At 36.2% G+C, this 25163-nt stretch overlaps 1 protein-coding gene across 4 annotated transcripts in view; it reads left to right on the forward strand.

The window, feature by feature from the left end:
* Positions 1-25163, forward strand: part of rgs3a (regulator of G protein signaling 3a) — a 162728-nt gene that overhangs the window by 22434 nt on the left and 115131 nt on the right. For 3 of the 4 annotated variants that reach the window (XM_015044237.1, XM_015044238.1, XM_015044241.1), the window contains exons 7-9: positions 1861-1921; positions 5381-5471; positions 23018-23085. In XM_015044237.1, coding sequence (XP_014899723.1) covers positions 1861-1921; positions 5381-5471; positions 23018-23085 — 220 coding nt within the window. Of the gene's footprint in view, positions 1-1860; positions 1922-5380; positions 5472-7291; positions 7475-23017; positions 23086-25163 lie in introns of those variants that run through there. The other variant, XM_015044242.1, reaches the window with a different exon arrangement.

The following is a 25163-nucleotide window of genomic DNA, read 5'->3' on the forward strand; positions in this document are numbered from 1 at the left end:
ATTAAAAACCGACGGGCACACTTTGGCATGCCCCTCAAAATTTCTGCAGGAATTTTCTAGTTTAATTTTAGTTTGCTAGTGTTTGGTTAAATGAGTTAGAATTAGATAATGCATTAATCCCAGTCTTTATATATTATAGATGTTTTCATGAGAATTTGTCAATACAGCTGCCCTCATATTTCACAAAGTATCCAGAAAACCTGCTGGTGTTGTGTTAAAGTAACCTCCATACATACAAGTATTGATCATAGCTGGGTGAAATGAATCCTGTTTAGCGTAGTAAACAAATATGTTAATGGATAAATAGCCCTACTTCTATGTCACACGACTCAGTGCAATTTATGGGAAGAGGGCAGCTCTCAAAAATTAATCCATTTTGAAAGAGACCTTTCAGGCAATAAAAAAGCTATCCTATAACGCATTGCTTTGGATAGTAAAATGCAGTGGTAAGTATGCACTCTCCAGGTTATATTATTTCAAAGGGTCATTCTGTATGAGTGAGCTGGTTTGTGTTATGATGGTATACATTTATTGATGACCCTGTAGTTCTTATGTTGCTGGTCAGTTCAGCTCTTACACCGAGGTATCTCCAAGTAAAAGAATAAATAACCTATATACACTGAAAGAATGTTTGTTAAGCAGACCAAACATTAATTCCCCATAAATTAGGTAAAGGGCTTTCAGTGAAAATAATAGGGTCTCACCATTGTTCATTTCCCAATATTATACTTTTGGCAGCTACTAAATCATTTTACTCTCTGCAAATGTAGTTCAGGTGTTCATTTATCACAACAATTAGTTTGCCATCATGACAGCGTCAGCAGCTGCACTACACGCTTCCAGCTGTGAGCTTGTCGAGAACTATTTCCCTCATATCTTTTCCCCCTATACTTACACAGCTGCACAGACCACCCAAACTAAATATAGCAAATTTGCTCCACTAGCTTCTGATTCAATTACATTCAAAAACACTGTATCGATCCAAAATGAAGATTAAATGTTGTTGTTCATATTAATTTAAGGTTCTTCAAAAAAATGATAGGTGACGATGGCTGTGGGAAGGAAGAATCTGCTGTAGCAGTCAGTAATGCACTGAATTTGAAATTTGACTTGTGTTGGAAGTTTGCGATGCACAGAGAGAAAAGGAGTGGTGAGAGTGTAGTCCCCTGTGGTGCTCCTGTGCTGCTCACCATCTGGTTAAACACATGACCCTTCAATCCCAAACTGTGGTCTGTTTGTCAGGTAATCATTAATCCATGTGATACTTGAGGCCTCCATCTGTGTCTTCTGGAGTTTTTTTTTTTTTTTGACAAAACAAATTGGGCTGAATTATGTTAACTGTTCTGGTGAAATCAAAGAACGTGATTCTTGCAATGCTGCCTGGTTTGTCCAGAAGGCAGCAGGTGTATGACGGCGTCTCCAACTCCAGATCAATGGCGATAAGCAAACTGCCAGGGGTCCAGATATGGGCTTGTTTGGTTGCTCGGATGGACCAACAGGAGTTTCATAATGTGGGATGTCAGGACAGCATGGACGGTTGTAATTAAATATTTTCAAATTCCTTTTGTCCTCTACTTTAAATTTTAGTTTTTCACCAGGCATTTATTACTCTGACATCACAAAACATTTTATGAATGAGTTTAATGCAAAAGATCTAGATGGCAGATATAAAAAAGGAGTACTTAAATTATTAAAAATATAAATCTGATGGGTTTGATTTTGCTTCATTTTAAGCCCGTGGTGGATTGAAAATGTATTTGAAGCATCTGACCTGAGTTTGTTGAGCCCCCTCAGCTCAGGGGTATTAATTGATTTTCATTCTGCTGATTTATTCTCTCTGATGTCTCTCAACATCAACAGAGCCAGTGTTCTGCTTGGTTGCATGAGTTTTGGCCTGCGCTCCCTTATGGATGCAGACAAGGTAAGTTTGAACAGAGATTTCAGCTCTAAAGCCATTTTGTGCCGTTTTTCAGCTCTGTGCAAGTGTCTCCATCTGTTGTGTGTGTCTCTTCCATCAGACCATGAATTTAAGAGTTTAATTCAGTGCGAATGAATTCCAGTGACCTCAATAGTTTGGAGGAAACACTTTTGGGTTAACGGTGTCACAGCACTGCACTGTTGCCTCTAGATACTGGAATGGGAACACAGTTTGACTCACTGAGCTTTCCTGCTTTAAGGTCAAAGTTCACACACTTTATACACACACGTCATTTTAATGTTTCAGGGTATATTCTATACAATTACATGAATTGTTCATAACTAGCACCTATTTTTCTTTGGACACCAAAGATACATTAGCGTAAAGAAAATTTTGTTTTGCATATCCACAGAATGACACTACAAAATCAAAAAGGCACATTTCCACAGCTTATTTCCATTTGTTTCAGAAAATATTCAGAAAACAATCCTTGCCACATTTTACTTAGTTTTCCTCAGAAGTTTAATCAACTATTTGTCTTTGCTAGAAGGAGGACTGGTTTTCATCAGAAACATCAAGTGTTTTGGCGATTCATTTAAGTTCAGCAGAGCTCTACTAACAAATGGTAGACAAACTAAAATAAGTTCAAATTGAAAAGAAATGTTAAATTGGTATAACCCACTTAAAATATTTATTTTACTAACGTCAGACCAAACATGGAAAGGCAAATCACGCAAAAATTATTGCAAAAAATTCAATTAAATGCAATTCAGTTTACTTATGTAGTGCCAGTTCACAAATTGATTAAATAAATATCATTTTAAAGTACCTAACATGATGAACAGATCTAATTTAAATATGGGAATACATTCAGTTCAGTTCAGTCCAGTCATAAAGACAGCTTCAGAGCAGTTACATATATTTTCCAGTTTGAGCCGATTTATTAAGCAATGCAGTCAATTTCAGTTTAGTATTAGCTAGTAAACCTTTTTCTGTCTAAGGAAACTCAACCATACGTGAGTATGATATACTTATTTTGTTTATTTTGTAGGTATTTTCACTGTTGCCTTATAACAAAAGCATCTCTGGTTCAAATCTCAACTTTGCAGGGTTTATTTAATTCCACAATCCAAAAACTTGAATGTTATAATTAATGACTCAAATACTTACTTTACATAAGGGTGGGTGATTTTGTGTTTCATTTTTCTTTGTTCTGACTCCGAGATGACCTGAAAACCTCTTCAGGATGCACTCGACCTCTCACCTGATAACAACCAAGACTGACTCCAGCCAGTGTGCAAACTAAATGCTCCAAAGCTGCTCAAGGAAATGTTGCAGCAGTTCCACTAACTAAACCTAGATTTTTGCCAGACTTGGATAAATCTCTTCTTCTTAAAGATTTGGTGATTTATTTGACCTTTTCATGCTGATTTAAACATTTGTAATATGTCTTTGTAACCCTCCTGTCACGATTGTCCATCAGTTGTTGATACTGGAAGCAGAGACAATGCCACACTGCTGGAGTGAGAGAACATGCATTGTGATGCACAATATTATTTTTCTTTTAAAACATAAAAAGACTGATTACTGCATGGACATTTGTAAGTTGTATTTACATTTGCGGTTAGCACAGTTAGCATGGTTAGCATTATTACTGTCAAACATCCGCCTCTCTGTGTATTTCCCAGAGAAAATTACTCTTACCTTCTTAACAATGAGGCTTCTTGAAAGTCTGCCCTTTTCCCAAAGAATAAAACAGAGCAATCTTTGCTCTTTCGCCATCTCTCTTCCTCGTATGAAATGGCATCGGATTAATTTGCCATTTTCCAATATAAGAAAATGTTCACAAGAGCATATCCTGTGGCAGACAGCTCTGTTTAATGCCTCAGAAAGTAATATTAAAATGACTAGAAGCATAAAATAGTGCAGAAGCGAAGTAAGCAACACCAGAATTGTTCTCTTTTACAGCACCTAGAAGGTGTCTGTAAAAACTATATTTTTCCTTTAGACGTCTTATTACTTTTGTACTTCCTCTTTATTTTTAAATACTTCACTGATAATTAAAGCAGCTTTAAGCCTTCATCCCATGATAACAGCTTCCTCATATAAGAGTGTTGTAGTTTCTGTAACCTAGTAGTACTAAGGTTTGGTGTGTTCACTGATTGGAAAAGGGTTATTTTGAATTTTCAGCCAGTTCTCTTTGCCTTTATTTTCTTTCCCATGCTTTGCAAAGCCCCGATTAAGCTCTCTCTCTCTCTCTTCCTCTCTCTCTCTCTCTCTCTCTCTTTTTTTCCATTTCAAAGCAATAACATTTATTGGATATTATCAATGCACATTTTTGTCAGTTATTTGCCATTACTACACAGTTCTTTTAGCATTCAGATTTACAGATAAACACATTAAAAATCTTACTAATGCTTACTGATGGCTCCTCTTAGCATTTATCTCAATGAATATTTTACCAACTTAGGATGCAAATCTGTTAGTTTCACCTTTGAATCATAGGGAGTATTGTCTTCTCATTCTCTCCACTACATTCATTACTCTCTGCTGCTGTGTTGCATTCATCCTTTCTTTCCAGCCAGTCCTCCTCTGTCTCCTCCACCTACTTGTTTGATTTTCAGAATCATTTTGGTCTTATGAAAATGGGCTGATGTTTTGGAAATTTCTTATCCTGACTGTCACATCTTGTGATTTGTTTTCATCCTTCTCATATGTTGTGGTTTTTGCTTCTGTCATCTTTAGCTTTTTCTTTTTGTCCCCCTCCTTTGTGTCCTTCTGGTCCATTTTCCCTGCCATCTTTCATCGTGTGTGTAGGGTAATATTGAATGATTGCATAAATCCCTCCCAGTTTTTTAAGGCTTATGCCCTCTCCTCCCCTCCCCCTTCTTCTAAATAAGTTCCCTGCCTATCCTCCCCCTTGTCCTACAGCCTGCAGAAATCTGTCCACTCTGAGAAGATGCTTTTAAAATGAAGATTATTGTCACAGTCTGTGGCGCCACACTTATTGAGCACAAAAGAGAAATCAGCTAGTGTGGCAAATGTGTGTTGGATTAAACAGGACAAATGTATGACAGTAAAATGATAACAGAATAGAATCGACTTGTTATGCCATTGTTTGTCAGTCTGTGTCCATCAGGATTACAAATCAGGCCCAATCTGTCGGCGTGCATACTCTCATTAAGTCACAATAGATAGCATAAAATACTCTCTCTCTCTCCTCTATAATTTCACACGCCATCTGGTTTAAAGACTAGAAGTGTACAGATGTAGAAGCATCAGCTGCTTGAAAAAAGCAAAAGTAAAAAAACAAACTCAGCTTCTGAGTGTTTAGGGGTTTCTGTCTGACTTCACATTTTGGCTATGATATGTTGAACTCCTGACAGCTTTCGTATATTTATGTGTATAATAGATACAATATCCATGTGTGTGCAGTCAGTTATGTGTGTGCTTGCCCTCTAGGAAACTCAAGGATGGTACTATCTGCTTGGGGAAGAACTGGGGAGATGGAAGCATCTTAAAGTGCCAGCTGAACACAACCACCACACCACTGGTAAGTTAATAGAGCAAAAATTAAATATCTTAACACTAAATACAGTTTTTTTGAAAGTAATGATAAATGTGTATTGTATTCATTATGTAGAATAGGTTAAACATTTGAATATCACACAAACCAATAGGAAACTTGCACTCATTGCTGGGCACATACGGTAGACAAGAGTGCACCAGATGTTGGATAAACAGCAGAACAAAAGCAAATGAGGGTAAAACCATATTTTAAAAATAACTGCAGGGTTTATTTACAACTAAGAGTAGTTACATAAGAACTAATATTTGAAAACTGGTCACAGAGCTGGGTATATATAGTGGTGTTTATTAGGGCAGCTCTAGAAAGAATTAAGAGACCTCTGCACTGAACCCTATACATCAGTATTATTGTTTCTAAATGAATATGAACTTAAAAGACCTCAAATAATGCGAATGAAAATTGGTTATTTTGACCATTTCTCATTTTCTGCAAATAAGGACAAAATTTTTGCTTGAAACTTTGGAGACATGTTGCATGAAGTTCATAGAATAAAAGAACAATGTTCATTTTACTCAAAAAACATACCTATAGAAAGTAAAATCAGAGATATTGATGATTTAAAGTGGTCTAAAAAAATTACAATTAAGGTGTTTCAATCGTGTTTCAGAACAATATTTTGTTAAGATCCTGTCGGGATGGAAATACTGATTTTTCTTTTTTTATTTTTCTTAGTAGCTGAATATACTGTTCATTATCCTGGGTCTGTATTTGTTATGACAACAGAGAGTTTAACACTTTTATTATTTATCACACGTTATCAGAACATCAGCATTGCCAAATATTGCGATGTTGTGCAGTGTTTTCCTAGTAGAAAGCCACGTAGTTGTCATCTTGTTGCCAATATCTTTCTCACAAGACTTTACTTGCTGTGCTTTTTTTTGTGGAACCAGTTCAGAGCCATCTGCTCTTTAAATCTTCTATTTCTTCATTATATCATTCACAAGAAACTAAATTTAGATCCAAGGTTGTTTCTAATTGATTGGCACCAGGAAAGAATTTCAAGATGAGTGAAACTGATTGTAGTTGCTTGTGCTTGCATGCAAAAATAGTCTGAATATTGTGGTTTATTTTAAGGGTGAGATTAAGTGGAGATAAAATGTACAATCTCTCGCTCTTATGATAACTTCTGCACAATGAAATGAAGAAAATCAGTCTAATCCCTCCTTCCAGTTGTGCTTCACTCAGTTTTTCTCCTTAATTATATTTTAATAATGTTTAGAGCTATTAGACGTCTCTGCTAGCTTTACATTAAATTTTAATCCATCATTTCAGCAACATACCTCTGTTTATATTAATAAAACAGATTCATTGAAGTACAATGTGGCATTTTTCTGTGTGCATTGAATTTTAACCTGATGAAACCGGTCAAGCCAAAAACACAAACTAACATGTATAGTGCACAAAATGATGAAATCTAAGTTGGAAATAACCCAATGTTCAACAATGCATGAAAGTACACCACGAACAGTCAGTGGTCTCTCTTATGTTATGTGCTTGGCCACTGGAAATAAGTTTTTATCTGCCTTCAGACCAGGAGGCGGGCCGACTAGGGAAGCGAGGGATTAAGAGAGAGAAGGAAAAAGGGATTAGGACAGCGAATGAGTGGGAAACGGAGAGAGTAGAGTGGAGAACACGGGAGAGGAGGGAGGGGTCTGGATGAAGCCCTGACGCGTCACAGTTGCCAGAGAGTGAGATTGAGACGGAGCTCTCCAATACCATTCACTGCTGAAGCAGATCTACCCCTACACTCAGACACACACTCACTCAACTCACACTCACTCACACACATCCACCACACACCGATACAGTGGAATGGACGACTATTTTTCTTCTCAGCATCTCTGAGTTCTCCCTCTTTTTTTTTTTCTGCCTGTTTCTTCCCACTCGTAGTTGATGGCTGTGCTGGTTTGTGTGTTTGTGTTGGAGTCATGCTTCTCTGTGCCAGCCATAAGGGCAGCCTAGACTAGGTGAGTACCACTTTTATATTATTCTACTTGACAGTACTCACTTCACATGGTTTGAAAGTTGTATGGTCAGCTGCACAGCTGTGAATTTGCAACTTGGACTGGCACATTTATTATTGAGAGCACTATAAAAATTTGAATCTTATTCATTTTTTGTTCTCCTTCTGCTTTTTAATTTACTTTGTGTCTTTTTGCATGTGGCTGGTATTATATAAGTACATTTTAGCAGCGCTGTGGGCGTGTTGCTCGTCTGTCAGTCCTCATTTAATTTTTACTTGGTAGGCTAAATTGGTCACAATTATTTTCCACAACATACCCCTGAAGGGGTTAGCCTACCCAATCGACTGGGTTATTGATTGCCTATCATCAGTTTGACCCTTTGACACAGACATGTGCTCCTATTTCACCCCTCACAGCTCGAAGGCTCTTCTTTCTAAGATACTTTCCTGTCCTTTTTTAAAAAAAAACAAACAAACAAACAAAAAAAAAAACATAGCGCAAGTTTGGATTGCTAATGTCATGGATATCATAAGATGCTCACAAACTCACCCCAATTTACACTGCTTGGCTGAACAAGGCTAATCTGCCTCATGAAACTTTAAAATGAGTCTTATGCTTCTGTGGATGGAACTAGGACAGGAGTATCAGATTGGACAAGACCCAGCCAGGAGGAAATAATTGCAAAGCTTGCATGTGGAGAAACTGACTTTTACTTGGGGACGTTACAAAGGCAAGTTGTCCCTTTAGCTGTTAGATCTGATCATTTGAAAAGCTGTGCAGATATTTTCTGCTGATGAGGGGAATGTGGGGAAATTGCTAGATTGTCACTTTCAGGACGTGGCTAAAAAAAGTGAAAGCCAAATGATTTATTGTATTATTAAATGTGTTGTCTTTTCGTCTTTCGCTTTGACAGTACTGCCCTACTACTGTCTCATCTGGCCTCTGCGTATGTGTGTCAGTGGAGGATGCATACTCATGCATGCTCGTGTTCATTGCCAGCTGGCAGAATGTAGGCCATGGAGGCGCTGCTGCAAGATGACATGTTTTAACGTGGAAAACTCCAAAATCAATTAAATTACAATGGCATTCGATAATCTTAGTGTTTCTTCCTCTTGCTTTCTGACCATTCATGTTTCATCTGTCGCAGCGAATATTCATATCTCTGGAATGCTCTCCAGTGTTTCTTTGTCTTGTTCATTTCACGCTTCTTGCTGATGTGTACTTTGTTTACTTGTTTGTTTTGTTTCCTCTTTTATCTAGACTGACTCCTTTGTCACATTCCCTTTCTTTTCTTTGTGTCACTGTCTGTTCTCTGAGGCTCTAACAAAATAAACTTTTTTTTTTTTTACTAAACTAACAACAATGTGACAATTCGATAGCAGCCAAACGCTTGTGGATGTTCTGATTCAAGCAGTCTGCCAATAACCTTACGGGCTGTATTTCAGTGTCCAGCGTGACTGTGACATCAGTTTTACTTCTGCTTTGTGTTTCTTACTTTGCTGTGATTGGTAGTATATTAGTGAGAAGGCATTACTAATGTAATACAGCTACTACATTTGGCCATTATTATATTTCTTCTTGCTGGATAAATCGGATTTACACACATCACGGATTATACTTGTATTTTCATTGAAATCCTTGTTTTTTTTATTGTTTATACTGGCAACACCTTATCCTTATATCTTACGAAAGATAGGCATCAAGTGCCAAATCTTAACAAGAAGATTGTTTTCCACATTTAATAATTAAATGAACAAAAAGAAGATGCTACGATTTTGCTAAAAAAAATGTTTGGAAGTCTTTATATTTAAGAATTTGTAACCAGAATAAGAACCAGATTTTATTTTCTGTTTCCCAAAGTTTACAAGGATGTCGTTACAAAATTTGCTCTGCGTATATAGTTCTCTGCTTTTTTTTTTTTTTTTTAAGCAGCTTTTGGATTTCTGAGGTTCATCTGGGTCCTGCCACCAACAGACCCAAACAGGTTCCCCACTTTTTGGATGATTGTTTTTCTTCTCTAACGAAACAAAATTAGAAAAGAGCTAGGCCTCGAAGTTGACGGCCCGTTAAAATGACACTTGCAATATGAATGAGGTAGAACCAGCTCAGTTTGAAATGCCTTGAACTGTAGATGAACCTTGTTTTATTCAGGTTAACTGCTTCAGTGTAGGAAATTCAAAGGCCCTTAGATTCATCTCAAAGCAGAAGCTGCCATATGTTCAGGACCTTATAGGCCTGTGTGTTTATTTTAATGAGCCTTCCCTCTACGCTCATGTTTGGTTGTTCTGTGCACTACTTATTCTATTTATTAATATAAAATGGAATCAATTAAAAATCTAGTATTATTTTTTATGGTGTGTTTCTGTAATTCAGTAGATAACTTGCTTTTATAGGGCGTCTTAACTCAGCAAAATTCAGTTTTGCAGTCTGAACTGAAATCTTCTCACAGCACATAGATCTGAACACAGTGATATTTCTAGTCAAGTAGTTGATAAACTTGAACATGGACACCACAGGTGCGCTGTTTATTGGAGGTAGTCTGGTTAATCCCTCTCTCAGAGATGTGTGCCAGGTCAGAGCGTTGTCTGTGTCGGGTCAAACCTCTAGAGACAGAATTATCTTTGTGAACAAAAACCTGCCAGCATACCTGCACTTCATGTAGCAACAACCTGAACGAGCAGGGAACACATGTAGTTGGCTTTGGGTGAATTGCTTTAAAATGACCTGATATGTAATTATTTCTATCAAGCATAAAATACAGTTGGTTTATTCTTTTTATACCAAACTCATTCAGATCACTCAGGAGATCAACGGAGAACAACTTAGACTTTCCTGTGTTGTTTCTTAACTGGACCATAAAAGAAAATCCCCTCAGCACTTATCACTTTCCTGCTTTGCTTTTGTTTTTCTGGGCGTTTGTTCCACAGATGCCATCACATCCCACCAGATTGATATCTGGGTTGTTTGGAAGCACTATAAAAATTCCCAACTTTGTCATAGTCTTTAAGTCTTTTATAAGTAGTTTTCATGGGGCCCGGGGCTGTCCAGCTTACTCCCTCTATGTGGGGTTGTTGCCATGCGAGGAGAGTGATCGGTCTTCAAAAATGTCTAGGCATAGATATCGAAGTATAACATCCACGGGAAAGCCAGGACCCAGATTTTCCCAGCAAAAACATTGTAACAAGAGGTACCTAACTCTGAAACTAGGTATTAACTTTAGTCTTTGGTACCAATGTTGATATATATTAAATAAAGATAAGAGTTTTCTGCTGAAGGTAAGAAATCAACTGCTGGTAACTTCTTAAGAGAATCTCTCTTCATAAATCCTAAGCTGTCCTTTTGAAGCTGGACACATCATTTATATATAGATTCTGTGATATTCATTAAATCACAGGAAAATGCAAAAACAAAGACTATGTTGATTAAGCTACATGTAGCTCGCAGTGCTAGAACACTAATTTTCAAACAGCAACTTAGTCTTTAATTCAGTACTGAACAATTTCTTAAAAAGTGATACTTAATAAGAAATGTCTCCATATTTAAAAAGATTAATCGTTTGGCAGTCAAAATGTTATTAGTCATGCTTCTCTTTGCTTTCTTGCACCATTGTTGCTCAGATTGTCCTTGTGTTTGGTTTGGGCTTTCTTTTGCAACAACAAAACCTAGCCGCTGAGTGTTGACAGCTAATTACACTGTAGGGCTGTAATAAAAAGGCTGCCATGTTAACTTTGCTAAACAGGACCGGAGAGACTGAAATAGAAAGGCTGAGTATGAGTGGCAGCTAAACAGCAAGGCAAGACAGGGCAATTGGTCCCAATCTTCAACCAACCTTTATATGACAATAGTTCAAACCTCTTTATGCCCTTGTAGAGTATTAAATGCTAGCAAAGTATCAAAGTTTTACTTTTCATATTATCACTATACATATTACCCAAGCCTGGAAGTACAAATATAAATTGTTGCACTTTTATGGACACAAAAAAGTATTCTTTAGATTATTGACACAGAACAACTCAACAGAGATATTTTCTGATACTTAAATTATTTACATTATTTCTTATAAATTCATGCATTTCCAATAATTCTGCAAATTTTTGGAAATTTTCGTAGTACCAGTTTTAGCACTTCAAATCTCTTTTTTATTATAAAAACACAAAAAGTAGACTTAACATTTATGGAGATTGGGGTTTATTATCTCAGACTGGTGGTGTCAAAAATGGGTATTTATTTTCTCATGTACTGCATGCAAATTGTTAGATTTTAAAGTATATAACAATTGCAAATACAGTGGGAGATGTCGTCAAAAAGTTCAAAAGGACGCAGATTGCGCCCCTTATTTTAAAGAAAGACAAACGATAAAAATATTTAAGCTCTTCCCAAACACAGTACCTGGAAGAATGTTATTTGATTTGGATGAATGTAGCATGCATTAAAAAAAAAAAAAAACACACACACGAAAAGGTCATTGGATCCTTGAGGGTCATGGAAGGAAAATATTGTACAAAACTGTAACGATTATCATTTATCTTAACTTTAAATGTACTTGTTCCAGTTTTTTAAAATTAGAACAATATATTGGTTTAAGTGTTTAATAGATTTTTAGATGAAACACAGAGTTTGTTTGGCCATGTGCTATTGACAAATTTATTTTTTGGCTTGCCTCCATTGTGCCAGTGGAGACAAGTGACCTGTAGTGGCATGTACGTGTGTGTGTTTTTGACCATGGCTAATACACTTCTATCCAACAGGCTTAGGATGGGGGGTCTGCATATGTGTAAAACCAAGAATAGCAAAACACCCACTGGGGGTTGTGCATATAAAACTGCGTCATCTGCATTTTTTGCACACTTTTGTTGCACATTTTTCAAACCCATTCACACTCTGCAGCCATCCATAGACACTGCCAAGCTTTTCCAGATGGCACGCTGGGCCTTTAAATCAGAAGATTATATTGAACACCATGTGATTAACTTGAATCAGGGAGATTTTACATTGACATTGGGGGAGGGGTTAGTGCATTTATCTTCTCATTTGCACTGGTTAAACCTTGCTATACGTTTGTGTGCGTGTTTGGGTATGTGACAACGCCGGATAATTGGTTTGTGGGTTCATGAAGGTCCGTCATGTCTTGCATCTGATGCTTGAACTGAAGGGTAACACTGACTCCAGGCTCACATCCACTTGATGTGAAGCGAAGCATTTGACCCACTGGTGCTCCCTGAGCTCTGTGCTGCTATGTGACACATTCTGCTCTCCTGAAACGGCTCATATAAAAAACAAACTGAACTGAACTTAAGCCATTTATTTAAATCCAAAATATACTCTGTGATAAATTTTAAATGTTGTTCTAGCTGCTTTGTGTGTCTCATTTCCGTAGCAACACAACTACATTAGGCTTAGTGAGTATTAAGTGTCTTTGAGACTAATCTGTGGTGACAAATCATTCACTTATTTATCTCTGGTTGGAAAACGCTCCAATCAGCTTGCATTCAGACAAATAATGTTTTGAGGTTATTAAAAAGTGTGAATTATATCTTGACATTTGTGCCGGTGCAGCACTTTTTCTTTCACAGTATGATAGCAGACCTATACAGTTATAAACGACTCTCAACTTATTCCATAAGTCAGATGTAGATGAAAATATTACTTTTACAAAATATATTTTGAAGATAATGGATAAAATAGAACTATCAATCATTTAAAGCTTGATCCTGAGTGTTGTATTCCAAAATAAAATGATTTTCTGAGATTTCCTCAGACAATAATTCTGATGACTGTAATGCTGGACAGAAGACGATCAAGAAAAAAAAAATCCCACATTTAGGGAATAGACTAATTGTTGTACTCTGCACTGATTTTAATCCTAATCATTGTATGACATACTGTCATACAGTGGTTTAAAAATATTATCATACTGTCATACAGTGAAAAGTTAATGGTTATGTACTTGTTATTCAGTTTCTGTAAATATCTGTTTTCAATTGAGATCAAAACAGAGATGAGAGCCACGCTCATAAAAAGCACATTATTGGAAATATTAGTTTAATTATGCTAGTTTTAATGCTAGCTTTAACTTTAGCGCATGTTGGAATATTTGACTGATCATGATTGTTTTGAGTAGGCCTCGATTTAGACTCATAGTTTAAGCAATATATAACTTAATCAGTAGAACATTTTTCTTAGATATAATGATCACGATTTGAATAAAATTAGTCTAATCAGTAGTTTTTTATATTAGATCACATTCTTAAGAGTCTATAAGTCATATATTCATCTGAAAATGTTTTAGCTCATTATAACCAGAGAAGTTGAGAACTAATGAGAAAATATTGATTTGAACAGATTTTTTGGTATTGAAACTGTTCGTGTCTGTTTTATAACAGTTTGAAGATATATGAAAAGTGCTAATTTTTATAATCAAAATCCGCTGATTGATGCACTGGGTCAGAGGAGAGGCCAGGAGAGCTCTGTGAGGTTCAGGATCCAGTTTGAGGCAGTTTGAAATGAGAAACATAGATGGCTGATAAATTTTATTCCCACTTTCTTGAGTAAAATGTTTCCGTATGAAATGAACACATCTATTGTTCCTTCCCTGGGAAAATGCGCAGGGAGGACAGCTTAGACGGCGATGAATTCATGCCTTGGTAAACGCCTGCATGGTCGCTCGCATACAGGCAGAACGTAATGACGTGTTGCTGTTTGTAGGCAGGCAGAGACCACCTCTAAACGTTACGTTAGAACGCATCAGAGAGTAGAAACACGCCTTAATATAAAAGTAATTGAGCTAAAACAGGTGGTCAGATCACTGGGGAGGAACCGTCTTAACTGCCACACACAGTGGTCTCCGAAGGCACGTCTTCGTATTTTTGTATTTTTCTAAGGTAATCAATTTCTTCTTTGTGGCTTTGGTTTCTGATGATTATGTTGAGCAGTTGGTGTGATTTTATGCATTTTTTGAATTTATGCATTGTTTGAATAAACTCTGGTTGGTTGTTGAAGTTGAACAGTGATTGTTGTCTTTATGGTTTCACTTTTACACACGACATCAACGGACCTGGGCAGACGAGATGACAACGAGCAGCAGGTAGTAAATATATCTCGCTTTCTCAACAACGTATATTACCTGCTACAAACAAAACCTTTGTTGTTATTGCACCTAAGAAGCCAAGTTATTTTGAAAATAACGAGTCTGATCTTGAGTAAAAGGGATTTGCTGGACTTTTGCTTACTCTTGGTTTATTTATTTTAGTCCTGCCAGGTTTTTCTCTTTAGCGTTGACACAAGATCTGCTGTTCAACAACCATTTACCTGGTTGACTAAAAGGCTGTCCTACCATCAGTTTACATCTCTTTCAAGTTAATAAAATCCATACTAAATTCAAGCTTTGGTTGAGAGCTTTCATTGCCAATTAAATAAATGAAATGGCTCTTTATGCTGCTGCCACTTCAAAAACTTTGAGAAAGCTCGACAGGAACTGCAGCATCTGTTCGCTAACATTAATTAGCAAAACTGTATCTTGAGCCAAATGTTAGGGAGATTAGCAATGATCCTCAGGCACTTTAGGTGGTTTAACTAGGAAGCTCTGAAGAGAAAACCTGAAAGTGGTCAAACTTCAACAATTATTTATGCATTTGCTTTAGATCAGCTAAAAATATTATCTTTTCAAAAACATCCACAGTTCCAGCAAGAGCACACTTGAAAGCCATGTAAGTCTTTTTGGTTCATGTATAAGAAATTATTTTTTACATGAAAAGGATTCAAATTTAATGATGCATACACAAGATTTTATTTATTTTTTTTTTTATTTCATTTATGCTCTCTGAGAGCCAGTCCAAAATGAAAACTTACCAGATTACTCCTCTTGAAGAGCTACTGGGAACCTATATGTGTGCTCTTTACAGTGTTTTTTATTTCAATATTTTTTACACATGCAGTCTGTTTTGCATGTTTTGGTCTTCAAAGAGGAAGATTTATTACACTGGTATGTCACTCTTGCACAGGCCCAAAGCATGATCAATCAGGTCATTTGCTTAACAGATGGATGCTTATTATGTTCACTCATTTCTGCACCCTTATAACAAACATTTTAACAAAATGTATCTTTAATAATCCATATAGGTTCTTATTTCTTAATTCCCTCTTTTCATCTGAATTAGGTTTTTTTAATCATGAGACATAAGTTAAGAAACATAAGTTGTTTGTTATAAAAAAATAACCTAAAATCTGTGCAAAAGCAATTAAAACAAATCAGTGGGATGAATTGCAGTGGCAAGGATCCTGTGGTGCCACTGGTAGGTCTGTGCAAATGCACAGGGACATGATAAAAAAAAATGTGTTTGTGCAAGTGCTCCACAGCTGAATTAGTCTGCTAAATAATTTCTTCAGGCTGTGCTCTGCCAAACGTTGTACAATGTTTGACACAAATTGCCAACTTGATTGGTTCAGTACAAGCTTCTCTGGGTTTCAACAACTCCATTTTGACTTAGACTCTTCTTGTTATTTAATATTTGTAAGTACATTTAAAGTGTGAAAATTACTACATTTTCTGCCATCTTTTGATATATGAGCATTAATTATAGCTTCTTTGGATTTGCTTAAGACGTTTTGATAATTCAGACCCTTTCCAAGTCTTTTAAATGTCCTTATTTTGACATTGTTTCAGAGCTTTAAAAGTTTGGGCTTGACTGAGCTGACTGGGGTCTTGAACAACACAAGACAAAAACAAAGCTCTTATTTTAGCACAGAAAATTGTCTATTTTGCTGTATAATCTTTCCTAATAACTGGAAGTGACAGATATTGTCACTTCCAAATAACTTCCTGTAGTAATTTGTAAATGATGCATCATTTTGTCAGGATTTACTCATTTCATCATTTTCCATAATTGTCTACTGTAGATGATATTCATCCATAAAATTATGCCCACCAAAAGGTGAACCTGAATAATAGTTTTTATTCTGTTGAGGTTCTGTTCATTTTTGTAATGCAATTCTTTTTTTTTTTTTTTTTTTTTTTTTTTTTTTACGCCTGACTTCTTGGGTTATGTAATTAAGTGTTCTGTAACTGGATGTTTCATACTCGCTATGCGTCAGTTTCTTGCCCAGCAGAGGTCATTTTTGACCCTGACCGTCTCGTCCCGCATCAGTGTCTGACCTCACAATTGCACTAATGGTAAAGAGTTTTCATTAACGCTCCTAAACCTTGTGAAAACCCTTTCTGGAAGAGTTGAAGCTGCAAATGGAGGGATGGCATCATAATAAACGCTATCAATCAAGAATGTGATATCACTGAAGTTAATATGTGTGTGAAAGCAATTGAGCAAATAATTTTGACATTATATTGTAAGTACAAGCTAGAGGTTTTTAGGAGTTACTAGTTTGTTCAGGAGTCTGATAGTCAACTGCCTGAAATTCAGAACAACAGCCAATTAAATCACATAAATCACAAATTGACCCTCAGTTTTTTTTTGGCCAGGCATTTTTTCGCTGAGAAAACTTGCATCCCAGCACCTATAGGTTCCCAACACACACACACACACAAACACATGGGAAAACCTCTGGTCTGCAGAATCAACTGCCACTTCTCAGCAGGATGTCAGTAAGATCATCTAAAGTTGCTAAGGGGGATTGCTTAACAAAGCAAAAAAATGTCTGAGATGCTCAAATTCCACAGATAGACAGGAGGTCTGTTCTTACAAAGTAGGTATCAGACAAAACGGCACAATATCGCATGTTCTTAGCCATGACTTTTCTGATCAGATCTCTTTTAATTTTTAAAGCGTATTAAATGGTTCCCAAAGTGGCTTTTATGGTATATTTGATTCTTAATCCTTATTGGATCATCCTTTTTAGTTTAACTGAAATATTTTATTATGTAACACTTTGAGTGCCCAGCTGATATTATCTATGTTGTCCTTTGGCCAGGACCGAAGCAGAAAGAGAAATGCGTTATCTCTACTGTATGTATGACCAGCATGAAGTGACTTGCATCCTGAAATTAAGGGTTTGACCTACGAAACAGAGGCAAAAACGGTACACAAATAATTTTGGTTGGTTTGGATGCAACTCCTGGGACAGACTCCTGCTTATTTATCTGACCTCCTGCAGCTTTCAAATCACTTAGATCTAAGGATCACTTGCTTTTAGCAGTGCAAAGGTCTAGGTTGGTCTACAGGCGTCATCTCGCCTTTGGAGTTACAGAATCTAAAATTTGAGGTCAAACATCCTCCGACTTGCCAATGTTTTGACTTTAAATACACCTTAAAAGTTGTTTTATTGTCCTGTTTTCTCTTTTTATTGTCTAATTTGCTCTATTTTTTTTTAAATCTGTTACATAATTTAAAAAAAATCACACATGAATAACGAATACATTTGAATACAATGCAGAAGATATGTAATATGTATTAATATGTATGTTTAACTTTTAGAACAAGAACAGTTTGCATATTTGGCAAAATATGCTTGAAATTAACTGAATTATAACTTTTTCATGACTTCATTCATTTTCAGTTTGATAATTTTTTGTGGTCATTTATGTTACCATATTTTTTGTTTTTCCTCGGTTTTTATGCAAATCTATTGGGGAAGCTGTATTTAAAAATTACGGCATTTTTGGCGTGAAGTTAAATGTTTTACTTCTGCGTAGCAATACAATAGTCACATTAATTATTTAGTAAATCAGGACATGGTGCCGGTGTTTTTTCTATGAAAGAGCGAAGACAAATATTATAGCTCGCTGAAAGGTTTTAGTTTTTTCTTATGAAGATCTTTTCATAGAATGCAGAATTTAAAATGCTTTAGTTACATTAAGAGGAAAGAGCACTGTTTTGATTTTTAGAAAAAGAAAACCTCAAGAAATCTTATGGTCTCAGTAAAAAATAAATGTAAAGATTATTTTAGATATGGTTCACTTCATAATATTAGCCAAAGGTTTCACTGTCATTAAAGGTTTGAAATGTTGAGTTGGCAAAAAGAACAAACTCGGCAGGGAATCTCTGTGAAGTATGAAGTTCAAAGAGGACATCATTATTGAAAGAGAGGCCCAAAGAGACCAATGGTAAAAAAAAAAAAAAATGGCCTCCTAGGTATACCAGTCATTCAAGGATAATGCATGCACAGAGGGACGCCAAATAAGTCCTATTTTAAAATGCAAAGCATTAGTGAGACACTAGAGAAAGACTAAGAACAACCACCATATTGCAGCATTGTGAAGCACTAATCGATCTGGAATCTAGGCTGCTTTACAGAATATAAAATTGGACAATACAAATTAACAAGATTGACTAAATTGATCAAATTGAACAGCCTATGAGGCATTTTAAACTGTTGTGTGTTTCAAAGCAAATTACACCAAACCTTTTTTTCCCGGCTGACCCTACTCACCCCAAATCCTCAGCCTACCTTGGGCTGTTTGATTTGTGTGTTTACACTGCGGTGCCGTTTATGTGAATTCTGTTTGCTGTTGCTGAGGGAATCGCTCTTTCCTCTTGTGTAGCCCCCCTGTGCTGGAAACGGATAAGGTTTCTCAGCAAAAACGATAACCAGTGATTCTGTCACAGCTTTTACCGTTTAACTTATGCAAAGCTGTCAAAGCCGCTGTGCAAAAATGTAACGTGACATGTTTTAAATCTACTTCCACCTTCACATTTGTCAGAAATTAAACAGACACTCCATTCTGGGTTGTAATTCAATGTTGTAAAAGCTGAGCATGTGATCCTAGCAGTTTCACTCTAAAAAGTTCTTTAAGTTTAGAGGAAGCTTATAATATTAACAGCCTTTCCATTAGATTAGGCCAGTGTGTCCCAAAGTTAGCTATTACCATTTCTGGAATTGTATTATTACAATGTGCATATTGCATTTAACTGCTTGGACTGTAATTCATGTTAGGTAATGTTTCGGTACCATGCATGTTTGTCGGTCAATGCAAAAACAAAACAGTTAAAGATACATTAGTCATTTTTGTTGCCAAAACGGTAATAAACCAAACCAAAAGCAACTTTTTGTGTAAAACCTTGTGACTCAGATGAAAATAAAATGTCTAGTTTGTTTTCCCAGAAGCTGGATACACTACTTATCATCTGGGGTTTATTTTTAGTTTTTTTGTTTTAGTGCAGAATAATATGCATCAACACAAGAAATTGTGTACACTTATTTTTTTCATCATTTGTATTTTTTTTTCAGTAATCTCAAACATTTTAAATAACTACTTCATTCAGACCATTGGTTTATGGTTTCAAGGCAAAATTTGTTCAGCTTCTTTTTCGATGGAGCTATGAATGCACTTTAAATTCGGGGTAGCTGAATGACTCATTTTCAAAATAAAAATCATCTGAAAAACACTGACAGAAAATATGTTGGATTTTAATAAAGGCTTGACATTGTAAACAACACAAGTTCAACATGTTTATCCCCCAACACTGTCAGTCCATAATTTTGTGTATTTCTATAAAGTGCATCAATCTTTTATCAGGACCTACTTTGGATCTTGTTGTTTCCTTATCGCACTGCCAGGTCTGATGTTTGCATTTTGGCTTCAAAATAGTTGTAAAAATTAAAAAAAATATTTTATTCAATTGCATGTTTACAGTTTGTAAAAGTGTACTGTACGGAGTATTAAGCTGAGCATTGGGTAAACTTTTAAGTCTAAAGAAAGGCAAAATATGCTGTTTGACAGCTTAAAGTCAAACTCTTTCATTGTGTAATATAAAGAAATGGGTAGTAGACAATAGAATATCCCACTAAGGATATCTACATGGCTTTTTACAGTTTGGCTTAAAATGTTTTGTTAGCAAAATCTTGAAGCCTTGAGATAATTGAAAGTTACGTTCTCCCTTTTGACTTTTGTCTCTTTTCATTGAGTGTTTATTTATTGATTTGTTGGCAACATTAGGTGTAAATAGGGGCTTGGAAGTCAAATGATTGGGCAGTACAACAAGAGACCCAAGTAAAGTTAAGCCCGTCTCTTTTGTTCTGGCAGATCCAAGAGTAACTGGCTTTACATCAATAGAGTGTGGAAACCTTTTGACTTATTCCGAAATCTATTTCCCTGCGTTTTTGTAGTGTCTTCTGTCGTTTTAAAACATCTGCTACATTTATCTTGCTTGAACTTGTCTAGTGTATACTTTTCCCACTGTCCACTGTTTCTGTCTGGTATTATTCCTCTCTCCCTCCCCCTTTCTAATGTCAGTCATGCTCTGTCCTCATTGCAAGCTGCTCCACATCTTCACCCTACTGCTTGTTTCTTTGTCAGACAAAAGGCCTCTGATCTGGGCTCGACGCCAACCAGGTTAGCTTTTCTCTTTTTGGTGCATCCCCAGGCGGTTTGAGATTAACGTGTGACTTAATCTCTCTTTCATGGGCTTTATAGACGAGTTCAACAATGGGCTGTCAGGAGTGTCTGGAGAGGAGGTCAATGACTGTTTCTCTTGTCTTTTTCTTTTTTGGTGTGAACTGTCAGTCCGGTCGTTTTGCTCTACAGAAGTTGGCACTGAGATGCTGTTTAACAAAGTAAATGAATGCTGCAAAATGTGATATTAACTATAGTTTTTCAGTTCATAAAGTGAAGGTGTCAAGAAAAAGTCACACAATGTGCAAAATAATCAAAATGATGTCATATTTTATAAAATATATAGGTTTCACTCCTGTACACTAAGTTTGACACATTTTGGATGGCTTAGGTTTAACTACTCTCAAATATATATGTAACATCCTTAAGGATTTTTTCAAGCTTTATTCTTTTAATTTGTTTAAGTCATCAATTACAAATGTTCTGGCTGTGTGTTAAAGACAAAAGTAACATTTTGCTCATAACATTGAGCTTATCAATTTCTTATGTGTAAACAATCAATATAAGATACCAGCTGGAATTTAGTATGTCCAAATATGTTGAGTGTGAATATGAAACCGTTAAAAAAAAAAAAAAAAAAAAAGTATGGTACTTGGTTAGAGTACATCAAGTGTCTTCAAGTGCCATATTTATCTGGTACATGCATTTTAAAAAGTTCTATAAACAAAATAAGACTTAAGATCCTGTTTAAAGCACAGATGATCTAATGGGGCTTCAGTAGATAATTTTGATACTTGTAGAAAACTAAATTTGGCTGAAGGAAGGAAACAGGAAACAAACATCATCTCCTATAGCACCATGTTTGGTTGTTATCTTTCCTCCCAATTGACGGGAGGCATAATTCTCAAGTCTGCTAACCCAGGATGTCTCTGAAAGTTAAAACATTTTCTACTTTTTATTTTCGCAGGAAGTAGGATACATTTATGCTGGTGGTGGATGAGAAATGTAGACACTTATTCCAACTAATTTTAAACATTTAGAAGTAAAAGACATTACATTTCTTCATAATGAATTAATATTTCTTTTTATTTGTGGAGGAGTACGTACATAAAAAACACTCGGCTCAATCCAAATTCCCACCTGTTTCTTTTTGCCTGCAAGCTCAATTTACCACTGCAGCACAGCTAGCTAATATAGGAAGCTAGAAAAGCGTTGGTTAAAAACTCAACTGAGATCATTGGTTAAAAGCTGTATTTTACTTAATCATTTTCTTTTTGCCACAATAAGTAGCCTCTGCTGACTATAATTTATATGTTGTGGCTGTGTGTTCAATAAGGCTGTCAAAAGCTAAAGCAGTTTGTAAATTGCATATCTTGAGAAGTGTAGTTTATCAAGGAAACTTTCATCAAAGGCAAAATATAGCACTTTCTTAAACAGACATGTTTACGACACAGATTCACAGGCTTAACTGATCGGCACCCTGTCAGGAATTATTTGAACCGAGTCGACATAATTTGAAGTGTTTCACAGCTTGAGGGAAGATTGAGATAACGGTTTGAAGGAACTGTATAGACGACACCAGGTCAGACGTTTCAAACGGAGAGATTGTGGTTGCTGTAGAGAGATAAAATATGGATTGGTGTCTGAGAGGCGGGAGAGACCGAGGGAAGGTGGATCCTCCAAAGAAAAGGTGAGCGAGATACACAGATGGAAACAGAAGATTGAAATAAATTAAAAAAGCAAGACGGGCAGATCTGTATTGTGGCCCAACACTGAATGGTGCCTTTCTGAGCAATAGTTAGAAGGACACTGAGGCGTGAGTCCCTGTAACCACAGCAACTTCACAGGAGCTCTGTGTCAGACGGATAATAGAGTGAGAGAGGAGTTCCTTTTCTCTTCTTTACCCCTCCCTCGCTTCTTCCCTCCCTCCCACTTGTTCTCACTCCCATTCCTCCCTTTGGCAAGTTGCTGAATTCTCACATCTTTACGCAATTTTCTTTCATGCAGCTGGCCTGGTGTGTGTGTGTTTGTTTTTGCTTTTTGTTTTTCTTAATTTTACACGTAAAGTTTGAGCAGCAGCCTCATGGATGCTGCTTCCAGCAGCTGAAGGAATAACTCTGAGCTCTTATCTCTCTAGTCACTTTTATGGACGCTCGCAATTGTTTGAGGATAAAATTTTCCGGGAAGCTGTTTTACATTGGAACAAGGGGAAATGTGCTCTAAAGGTACTGTCTCAGCCCGTGATTCTTTTGTCTACATTTCAGAGGCTGTGCTGTCAAGCCATGGTGCTGCCCCTGAGACTGATCAGCCTGAGAATATGCAATGCTTAACAGTAAGTGCTACTTAGCATTTTTCTTTTTATTTTATGTCCTTGTGTGTATCCAGATTAAGCGATTCTCCTCTCTGTGCGGCTGCATGTGAACGTTCTCAATATGAATCGTCAAATGTGCATGAGTATAATTAATAGCGCTGTTGCTGTGTTTTTCCTGAAACTACAATATTTCTCTTCAGAGATGTTTAACTTTTTAACTTTTTCATTTTGGATTATTGAGTTAGTGCTTTGTCTATTTTATTTATTGTACAATTATGTGTGTGCACATGAATGGATAGGCCTATTTAAAACAAAATAGTTGACCCGTGACTTAGCATTGTTCCAAACAAAGTCATCACACAGAAGCATGCCTTCAGTAAGATAGTTACTGCACAAATTCCACGTTGCACGTTCTTTGCAGCCGTAGCAACTAATTAAATTACGTATCTGAGCTTTCAGCAGTGAATAGAGGATGAAGTATTCCTTTTCGAGACGAGGTTTGTCAAAAATGCCTGCTTGCATGTGGAGCAGAAAATTGTAATAGTGCAGTCAGATAGAAGTTACTATCTCTTGATTAGTTTTTTTATGCACTCTCTTTATATTTTATGTTTAAAATATTTCAAGGCATGAGATAATTACAGACTGCACATCAGTGCCATAGGTGATGCTCTGCATTAATTTAGTGAATAGTAGACAGACAATAGAGACAGCTCAAATCAAATGAGCTATTAAAGCAAAGGAATACTTACAATATCATGAAAAGAAATGTATGTGCACAGACCTTAGTGCATAGTGAAAAAAAGAGGTTTTCTACATTTATGGGCACAGTTATTCATATTGTGCTTTGAAAAAGTGTTTTTAACTTCTGTTTGTGTCAGCTGAATGGATAAAATCATGTTTAGTAGAAAATAATAGCTCGAATAAAAACAGAAACTTCCAAATTATTATTTCATTTTGAATACATAGAAAGCAAATCTGCCTCTTTTTAAATTATTAAATAATTGAGAATAACCACATTTATTGGATATATGAGTTCAATTTCACAAGATCATTCAAGCCTGTAGAATAAAATAATAAAAATCAATCAATCAATTAATCAGTCTCTCTCTCTCTCTCTATATATATATATATATATATATATATATATATATATATATATATACACACACACACACACACACACACAGGACCTGGCAACATGAAGTTGGCTAAAAAATCGCAAAAGTAAAGCTTTCATGCTCAGATCTTAAAAGAAAAAGTAAAGAAATTGTGTTTTTTTTTTCATAATTTGTGAGTCAAGTCAGAGCCATGGGATTTTACATTTATCATTTGTTTTTTTTGTTGTTTTTTTTGGTATCTCATAATTCAGGTGCGTAAAGGTAATACTTTCTGGATGCAACTACAACTATTTCTATAATGCCTGACCATAAACTTGAAGCAGAAAGTCAGAACATGGCACAGACAGTTCAGCTTTACCAGCTGCTTAATAAAAGATGCTGGGGGACCCTTTCACCTTGGTTTGGTTAAAAAAAGAAAAAGTGGGTCATAGAGACAGCTGTACCCTATGTTATGTTTGTTGCTGTGGTTTCGTGACCCGTACTTTAACTCTGACTAAGCACCCCTGTGAACGGTCAGTCCGTCATAAAACCAGTTGACTTCTCCCATTAGCCTTGTCAGGGAGGATTGTGTCACTTCGACAAGTACCGTTTGGATGTTTTGAAGCAACTTTCTTCAGAAAAATGGTTGAATTAACAACTTATTCTCTGATACAGTCAAGAGTCAAATATTAATCATTTGCTGGTGTTACTTCAGCTGGATATATAAACAAAGTTTCACTGCAAACTGAGCTGGTGCTGGTACCAATTTTGGAACAAACTTAATATTGTTTAAATTATATTAAAGTTGTAAAAACATGGCTCCAGACTGAACATTTAGTTAGATTTTGCAACCTGACAAAGTGCTGGGATCACCACAGTCAGATGTTACATTGCAGATGTTTCTGGATGGTTTTGATTTGTTTTATACATTATTTTAGCATAAATTGGGACCACTGTGTGATGCAATACATCGGTTCCACTTATACCTAATTACTGTTGAGA

Source organism: Poecilia latipinna, unplaced genomic scaffold (genome assembly GCF_001443285.1).
Source record: "Poecilia latipinna isolate Pla-1442-1.1 unplaced genomic scaffold, P_latipinna-1.0 Scaffold665, whole genome shotgun sequence".
Taxonomy (NCBI): domain Eukaryota; kingdom Metazoa; phylum Chordata; class Actinopteri; order Cyprinodontiformes; family Poeciliidae; genus Poecilia; species Poecilia latipinna.